This window comes from Diplotaxodon limnothrissa, linkage group LG15, assembly GCF_057381915.1.
Source record: "Diplotaxodon limnothrissa isolate DT_005_m linkage group LG15, D_limnothrissa_male_GT1.1, whole genome shotgun sequence".
NCBI lineage: Eukaryota > Metazoa > Chordata > Actinopteri > Cichliformes > Cichlidae > Diplotaxodon > Diplotaxodon limnothrissa.
Genome location: NC_140610.1, coordinates 43094173 through 43103682, shown reverse-complemented (window position 1 = coordinate 43103682; position 9510 = coordinate 43094173). Strand labels below are relative to the sequence as shown.

Sequence of the window (9510 nt, the reverse complement as noted above, 5' to 3'; positions counted from 1 at the left end):
TCAATAAATATGCAAACGCATATAGAAAAATAATTTCCAGCTAAGGGTGCCACCAGGCTTAACTGAAAGCAGATAACGACCACGTCCAATCTGCAAATCTAAAGTCCTAAACAGTCCAGAGTCCTGATACTTCGCAGGAACTGTCAGGGAAGGGAGCCGTGCTCCTCCCGCAGGCCTCCCCTCCTCTTCTTCCTCCTCTTTCATCCAGGAGTGTGACAGGATCTCCTTCAGAATGGGACGGTCCTCAGGCTGGAAGGAGAGACACCAATGAATCAGAGACTGGCATCCTGGTGGGAAAAAAAGAGAAAGGTTCTGAAAAGATTTACTATACATGTAGGAGGGGTGATGTGACCCTGAACCACAGTGATTTTGGAGGAAACGCCTGTTGAGGAGAACCTGAGGCTCACCTGTAGACACCGGCCTGGTGAACCTGGGGCAGGCTTTGTAAATCTCATCGTCATTCTTGAAGGGAATGTAGCCGCAGACCATGGTGAATAGCAAAACCCCCAAAGACCAGACGGTGAGGGGGACTGCCTTGTAGGGCTTTGACGCAATCCACTCGGGGGGGGGGGGGGGGGGGCTGTAGACACGGGTTCCTGAGGACGCAGGAAGTGAGGAGAGGAGGGTTACAATGCGAAACTCGGCACAGGGAGGAATTTTGTAGGGGAAGGGGGAAAAGATGCTATAGGTTTATGCTAAGTCCACATGTACACGGGTATTTTTGAAAATGCAGCTTTTTCTGTGCAAACTGCTCCCAAGGTGGAGATTTTAGAAAACTCAGTTTTTCCATTTACGTCTGGATGAGGAAAATTGAGATTTAGTCACGCAACGTCAAAGGTGTGCATCATTTTTGATGTCACGCTGTGCACTTTTCAAAAATACCCGTGTACATGTGGATGTAGCCTTAGAATGACTGGTTACCTTGAAACTCGCTGTACATGCCGTCTTTAAGCAACGCCCCATACCTAAAGTCTATGATTTTGATGTCCATCGTCATGGTGTTTACCACTATGTTCTCGTCTTTGATGTCCATGTGCACGATGCCGCGGGAGTGAATGAATAGAAGCGCCTCAACCACCTGATGGAAAATCCTATTGGGAAGAACAAAGAACCAGAATGTTAACAGACATCTAAACGACTGCAGCAGAATGCATTAACCTCCTTTCAACCTCCTTCAAAGGTGGTGGGCGGGAGCGCAAACCTGAGTGAGAGGCTTTCTGACAGAGCTCCTCTCTCCGTGATCAAGTCAAGCAAATCCTGACAGTGTAGAGGCCTCTCCATCACCAGCAGGAAGCCCCGCCCCTCCACCTCGAACCTGTCCAGCATGTGGATGACCCCAGGGTGCCCCCCGTCCTCTGACAGCAGCTGCAGCGGTGCAATCTGCATGGGAACGTGATTGATCTCATCTGACTGACGTAACAAAGAAGAAGATTAAGCTGTGTGCATGCAGGAGTGGTGGGTAGGAGGACCCAAAGTGCAGACTCACGTGAGCAAAATAGTGCAGTCAAAACAGCTTTATTGCTGAAACATAAAATAACTAAACTGAAGGTACCAAAAAAACTGAACTGGCAGGCTGGCAGGAAGACAGAACACACAGCATAGTAGATGGTATATCATGACCCAGACAAAGGAAAACACAGGGCTTAAATACACAGAGGGAGCAATCAGTGAATGAGAGACAGAAGGGAAACACAGCTGGGGAAAATCAGGGCTGACGGGACAGAGGAACCAAAACCAGACACATTAACATGAGATACGAACTTTCAAAGTAAAACAGGAAACACAGGCTGAACTTACAGACAGTAAGTTCAGACACTGCAACAGAGGGAACATGGAAACCCAAACATAAGAACTACAAAATCACAAACCAAGAAGAACCGTGGAAAATAGAAATGCAATACAGAAACCAAAACCTTCACAGTAATAAACCAAGAGAACACAAAGAAAGGTACAAAACTGAAAACGCTGAGTCAACGACCCAGGTACCCTAACTGTTACAAATTTCTCAACCACTGCACACCACAGCTGCAGCTCCCCTGAGCCACCAGCAGAAGACGGAGCTAAACAATCGTAGCTTTGTTTCACATGTGTCACTCAAAACACCCTGTGCATTTTTGTACACATTTAGTTTATTTATTTATTTTAAGTATCACTCACCAGTGTTGTCCACTTGTCAGTTGTAATTTAATGGCAACCTGGATGGTTAAAAAAAGAGTAAAATATTTTAAAACAATAAAATAATAAAATAAACTTCTTGAACTGTAATAATAATGATAATGGAGAGAAAGTGCAAATTTTTTAAATGAATAAATACAGGTGTGTATTTTTTTTTACATGTAGTCCATCAGAGAGCCTCTGTCCTGAAAACACTGAGCCAAAACCTCCACTGCCAAGCAGAGGACCGCAGTGATACTGACTGAGGAAGTGCTCGCTCACATTAGTGCACTGCTCACACTTAAGAGATCAAACATTACCCAACAACAACAGAAACCCAAAGAAACTCAAAAACACCACACGGTTTACGATGTGTTCCTCCCTATTATCTCGATGCAGTCCATAGGCGTTTCTCAATATGCGGACTTGTGATACATCATCAGTCACAGACCAAGTACTGTTCCAATTCAAAGGACGCATCGAAGTCAAGTAGCTCAAAATGTTCTCGCTACCCCCATTTTATCGAGCATTCATCATCTGTGACTTTTGTGGATGGAGATAACATCTAAATGTTATGTTTATTTCAGTGTTTTATTTGTTCCTGAGCAAATCGATTTGGCTGAGATTAAAGTTCCACTTCATAACCGGGCCGTTTTATTTAATACTGAAGTCTTACTTGGAGAGCTGTCAGTATATTTTGAATTTCACCCACCATATCTGCTGATATAAAATGCTGTGTTGTTATTTAAACAGCTCACTCTGAATTAACATCACTACCTGAGACTTCAGCTGAGACTGAAGAAGTCACTTGGATGAGTGATGAAACATTTCGCTCACAGAAAATACCACATCCAGATGAACAGAATCTACTTTCTAGGAATCGCTTTATGTCAGTGACTATACCCATACATTACATTTTTCCTGGCCAAAATATATTTCAAATATGTGGTAAATATATGTTGTATTTGTGATGCTCAAAAAATATATTTTTGAAATTGAAAATATATTTGTTTCAAACCAAAATACATTTCAAAATATATTTTAGGGTGAAGAAAATACATTTCCAACCTTACAGTAGAATGTATATCAAAGTATCCTTTATTTAAAATGTATTTAGTGCAATGATGATGATAATAATAATACTAAAATTGATTGTTTTTAATGTACTCTTAATTTGATCTGTTATTGTATATTTTACACATGTTTGTATGGGATATTGTATTTGTTTTAAATGTTATATACCTATGTGGTATGTGACTTTTGTTGCTATGATGCCAGGTCTCTCTTGGAAATGAGATTTTTAATCTCAATGAGATTTTTTACCTGGATAAATAAAGGACTAATAATAATAAAAGTAACAACATGTTTTATTTACATCTGCAAAAAACAGTTGGATTCAAACAAAACAGAGTCAAAGGTTTAGCAAGAATGAGGTTGTTTATTCATTTGCTTACAGTATTTCACATTACACAATATCTCACTATAATGTAGCGTTCACTTGACTTTGAAATTATCTGTCAGTGATACAGTAAACAAGATACAACAACTGCTATGTACACTTTAGTTTTTGACAATATACAGGGAGTGCAGAATTATTAGGCAAATGAGTATTTTGTCCACATCATCCTCTTCATGCATGTTGTCTTACTCCAAGCTGTATAGGCTCGAAAGCCTACTACCAATTAAGCATATTAGGTGATGTGCATCTCTGTAATGAGAAGGGGTGTGGTCTAATCTAATCTAAAAACTCCTTTGTCCCACACGCCATCAGACTGTTTAACTCCTCCCTGGAGGGGAGAGGGAGGGGAAACAGGAGGACAAAGGAGGGGGGAACAACTAAGCTGTAGTGCCTCTTCACCTCACTGTGCAATACCTTTTGTGCAATACTTTTGTAAATAGTCAACGGTGCAATAGACTCAATACTTGAAATGTGCAATTCACTTGTATTTTTATTTTTATTCCTATTTATTCTATTTATCCCCTTCGTATATTTTATTTATATTGTCTCTGTATTTATATATATGTGTGTGTGTGTATATATATATATATATATATATATATATATAATATTCTGTAACTCTGTAACTTCTGTCGGTGCTGTGCTTTTTTGGAAATCGAATTTCCCAGAGGAACCCACCCGAGGGATTAATAAAGTTCTATCTAATCTAATCTAATCTAATCTAATCTAATCTAATCTAATGACATCAACACCCTATATCAGGTGTGCATAATTATTAGGCAACGTCCTTTCCTTTGGCAAAATGGGTCAAAAGAAGGACTTGACAGGCTCAGAAAAGTCAAAAACAGTGAGATATCTTGCAGAGGGATGCAGCAGTCTCAAAATTGCAAAGCTTCTGAAGCGTGATCATCGAACAATCAAGCGTTTCATTCAAAATAGTCAACAGGGTCGCAAGAAGCGTGTGGAAAAACCAAGGCGCAAAATAACTGCCCATGAACTGAGAAAAGTCAAGCGTGCAGCTGCCAAGATGCCGCTTGCCACCAGTTTGGCCATATTTCAGAGCTGCAACATCACTGGAGTGCCCAAAAGCACAAGGTGTGCAATACTCAGAGACATGGCCAAGGTAAGAAAGGCTGAAAGACGACCACCACTGAACAAGACACACAAGCTGAAACGTCAAGACTGGGCCAAGAAATATCTCAAGACTGGTTTTTCTAAGGTTTTATGGACTGATGAAATGAGAGTGAGTCTTGATGGGCCAGATGGATGGGCCCGTGGCTGGATTGGTAAAGGGCAGAGAGCTCCAGTCCGACTCAGACGCCAGCAAGGTGGAGGTGGAGTACTGGTTTGGGCTGGTATCATCAAAGATGAGCTTGTGGGGCCTTTTCGGGTTGAGGATGGAGTCAAGCTCAACTCCCAGTCCTACTGCCAGTTTCTGGAAGACACCTTCTTCAAGCAGTGGTACAGGAAGAAGTCTGCATCCTTCAAGAAAAACATGATTTTCATGCAGGACAATGCTCCATCACACGCGTCCAAGTACTCCACAGCGTGGCTGGCAAGAAAGGGTATAAAAGAAGAAAAACTAATGACATGGCCTCCTTGTTCACCTGATCTGAACCCCATTGAGAACCTGTGGTCCATCATCAAATGTGAGATTTACAAGGAGGGAAAACAGTACACCTCTCTGAACAGTGTCTGGGAGGCTGTGGTTGCTGCTGCACGCAATGTTGATGGTGAACAGATCAAAACACTGACAGAATCCATGGATGGCAGGCTTTTGAGTGTCCTTGCAAAGAAAGGTGGCTATATTGGTCGCTGATTTGTTTTTGTTTTGTTTTTGAATGTCAGAAATGTATATTTGTGAATGTGGAGATGTTATATTGGTTTCACTGGTAAAAATAAATAATTGAAATGGGTATATATTTGTTTTTTGTTAAGTTGCCTAATAATTATGCACAGTAATAGTCACCTGCACACACAGATATCCCCCTAAAATAGCTAAAACTAAAAACAAACTAAAAACTACTTCCAAAAACATTCAGCTTTGATATTAATGAGTTTTTTGGGTTCATTGAGAACATGGTTGTTGTTCAATAATAACATTATTCCTCAAAAATACAACTTGCCTAATAATTCCTCACTCCCTGTATACAATACAGTACTTAAAGGAACACACTCCACTTTTTTTGGAAATAGGCTCGTTCCCCATCTCCCTCAGAGTTAAAAATGCAGCGTCTTCTTTCTAGATCTGTACGTTAATAGGGCTCTGGCTCTCTTTTCATTGTTTCCTCACCTGGAATCATCATGAGGGAGCTTATGTGTTGGATGTTAGCAAAAGAAGGCCTGGATAGCAGCTGTGAGACTCTTTATACCCTATTAGTTTTATTTTCAATGCGCTCTGAGGTCATAGCAATTTAGAACAAACATGCAGAACTACCTTCTATTTATAGGGTTGCTAATTGTTTTTCATTATTGCAGCAAACCAGCCAATGAAATGAATGAAACAAATCCTGACTGGGTTCCAATATATGGGGCACTACGAAATCTTTGTTTCAAACTACATGCTACATACCACCATGCCAATCAGGTTACTTCTTCCATGTGAGGGTGAAAAGGTGACTCTAAGATGGCGAAGGTGTGCTGCGTTTTGGTGAACATGTGACCCAGTGTGGTAGTAAAACCAGGGGAAAATGCTCTTGTGAAATACTCTTAAAAGTCTTGTGCTGTATATGTAGTGATAAGTTTTCAAAAGAGACGGTAAATTACAGAATGCTATAGTGGGTGATATTATTTAAATGGTGTCATGATTTTATGTGAACATTTTGTCGTTTGTAAACTATACTTGACATTGATTCTACATTGTAACTGATGTGATGTTCTACAAAGAGGTTTTAATTTTAAAAAAAGGCAAACATTTGTTTGTTTCTTTATTCAACTTTTGAACAGTGGTATTTAGTAAGTACATAATCTGTCATGGTCCGTGGTCCTGTGTCTGTGGAATGCGTGATGCTCGGGTAGCCACACCCCCGGGCTGGGCCATCACCAGCACACCTGCTCTCCATCACGGTGACTACACGGAGATCTGCTTAACCCGGCACTGACGGATGCTCCATGCCAGTCCGTTAGTCACGCCACAGTGGTTTCTACTCGGCGTCTGCTACCTGCCTGTCCTCCGGCTCAACTGGATCTCGCGGTGCTCACCTGGCCCATTTGCCATTCCCACGGACTTCCTGCCCCCACGGACTGCCACACTTCCCTCCCGAGCTCCCATGGTCCCGTTCTATCCCTCCCACCGTCCCGATCCCGGCTTCCTCGTGTCATCGTTTCCCCGGGTTTTTAGTTTCTTGTTTTGCTCCCTAGTTTCCCCGGGTCGCCTTTCGTTGTTACAATAAAGTGTTTTTTCTGTTAGCGCGGAGTCTGCGCCTGGATCTTTTCGTGCCCGCGCACCACGGCCCATGACATAATCAGTAAATGCAAATTATTTACATGCCCCCCTAAATTAAAACATTATGGGTTATTCAGAACAGAACTATGCTTGGAAAAATATTTTCCCATCAGTTGATCCAACTCCTCCACAGTAGCAGGTGGAACTTTTCTTTTTTGAGGACGGCTCCTTTTACCTGTCACAACGAATGGTCTGTTTATGTTTTGATCGAGAGCCTTTTTTTGGGGCAGCTGAAGAGGAGAAGTCTACCTTATGGCCAACCTCTGGCTGTATCTTGGTCATATTACCCAGCAAAACCCAGTATGCAGGTTCATCTGTAACAGTCCTTGTGCCACAGATCAGCACTGTTGCTTCTACATTAAACAGAAGAGCAGCGACAGCTGCAGTGGGCGGCTTCAACCTTCCCTGTGATGCTCACAGTGACCCATGGCTGCAATGCTGGTTCATTCAGTCTTTGAGAGTGCAGGACCTCAAACACAGACAGAAAAAGTTCATTTAAAGACAAGAACTATGAGCCAAGGCCGACACAAATGTGTTTTATCTACTTTCAAATCCATTTATCATAAATGTAACAAATAAAGTGTTTTTATGTATCCATCTATAGAACGCTGCATGCTATATTCTAAATCTGCCTGTTTCTTTTTAAAATGGCCTGAAATGGCCTGTATTTGTATAGCGCTTTACTAGTCCCTAAGGACCCCAAAGCGCTTTACACAACCAGTCATCCACCCATTCACACACACATTCATACACTGGTGATGGCAGCTACACTGTAGCCACAGCTGCCCTGGGGCGCACTGAAAAAGAGAGGTTTTTAGAAACCTATTAGCAAAAAATGAACCTCAAGTATGTAATGCAAGGATGTAAACACTTTCAAGAGGGAGAAAGCATAAAGTTCGACTTTAAGTGACAATTATGGACACCTAATAGGATAAGGAGATTCTGCAGGTCATTAATCAATGTATAAAACTAAAATAAAATGTATTTTTAGTGACACATGACACAAACAAGGAAGCAAGATGTGTAATTAGGATTATTTATAATAAAGGCAAGGTAAGGCAAGTTTATTTGTATAGCACAATTCAACAACAAGGTGATTCAAAGTGCTTTACAGAGACATTAGAAACAAGAACAAATAAAAAGCATGATTTAAAATTGAATAAAACAAGCAAATAAACTAACTAACTAATTAACAAACAAACAAACAACAGTATATAAAATCAAAACAGATAAAATCAGAACAGTAGATAAAATCAGTAGTTAAATGTAAGTTTTGAAATTTAAGCTTAAAGTGTGGATTTGGTGCTTTATTCAAATGCAGCTGAGAACAGGTGAGTCTTCAACCTGGATTTAAATAAACTGAGTGTTTCAGCTGATCTGAGGCTTTCTGGGAGTTTGTTCCAGATATAAGGAGCATAAAAGCTGAATGCAGCTTCTCCGTGTCTGGTTCTGACTCTGGGAACTGATAAAAGACCGGATCCAGATGACCTGAGGGATCTGGAAGGTTCATACTGGGTCAGGAGGTCACTGATGTATTTTGGTCCTAAACCATTCAGAGCTTTATAGGCCAGCATCAGAACTTTAAAGTCTATCCTCTGACGGACAGGCAGCCAGTGTAAGGACCTCAGAGCTGGACTGATGTGGTCCACTTTTTTGGTCTTAGTGAGGACTCGAGCAGCAGAGTTCTGAATGAGCTGTAGTTGTCTGACTGATTTTTTAGGTAGACCTGTAAAGATGCTGTTACAGTAATCAAGCCTACTAAAGATGAATGCATGGACTAGTTTTTCCAGGTCCTGTTGAGACATCAGATCTTTTATCCTTGATATATTCTTGAGGTGATAGTAAGCTGACTTTGTTATTGTCTTAATGTGTTTTTCTAAGTTTAGGTCTGCATCCATCACTACACCCAAATTTCTCGCCTGGTTTGTGGTTTTTAGATGTATAGATTGAAGTTCTCTGGTGACCTGTAATCGTTTTTCTTTGGCGCCAAAGACTATTACCTCAGTTTTGTTTTTGTTTAGCTGGAGAAAATTGTGGCACAACCAGTCATTGATTTCCTCAATGCATTTACCAAGAGCCTGTACAGGGCCTCGGTCTCCTGGTGACATTGTGATATATATTTGTGTGTCATCTGCATAGCTGTGATAGTTTATTTTGTTGTTGTTTATAATCTGTGCCAGTGGGAGCATGTAGATGTTAAACAGAAGGGGTCCCAAGATGGAACCTTGGGGAACTCCACATGTGATACTTGTCTGCTCAGATGTGAAGTTACCTATTGATACAAAGTATTTCCTGTTTTCTACGTATGTTTTGAACCAGTTTAGTACAGTTCCTGAAAGACCTGTCCAGTTCTCCAGTCGTTTGAGTAATATGTTGTGGTCAACTGTATCAAATGCTGCACTGAGATCCAGTAAAACTAGGACTGACATTTTTCCACTGTCTGTATTCAGAC

At 41.1% G+C, this 9510-nt stretch overlaps 1 protein-coding gene across 1 annotated transcript; it reads right to left on the bottom strand.

Annotated features, from left to right (window-relative positions):
- Positions 1-1386, bottom strand: LOC146618061 (serine/threonine-protein kinase pim-2-like). Its single transcript, XM_085372692.1, has 4 exons — positions 1202-1386; positions 922-1091; positions 408-596; positions 1-287 (listed from the first exon to the last, which is right to left on the bottom strand). The coding sequence occupies exons 1-4, from the start codon at positions 1384-1386 to the stop codon at positions 1-3; spliced, it is 831 nt and encodes a 276-aa protein (XP_085228818.1).
- Between the last annotated feature and the right edge of the window lie 8124 nt (positions 1387-9510).

Coding starts and splice junctions, on each gene's coding strand:
- LOC146618061 (XM_085372692.1), bottom strand. CDS start 1,386: ATGCAGATTGCACCGCTGCAGCTGCTGTCAGAGGACGGGGGGCACCCT. Junction 1,092..1,201: donor TCAGAAAGCCTCTCACTCAG/GTTTGCGCTCCC, acceptor TCTTCCCAATAG/GATTTTCCATCAGGTGGTTG. Junction 288..407: donor CACCAGGCCGGTGTCTACAG/GTGAGCCTCAGG, acceptor TTTTCCCACCAG/GATGCCAGTCTCTGATTCAT.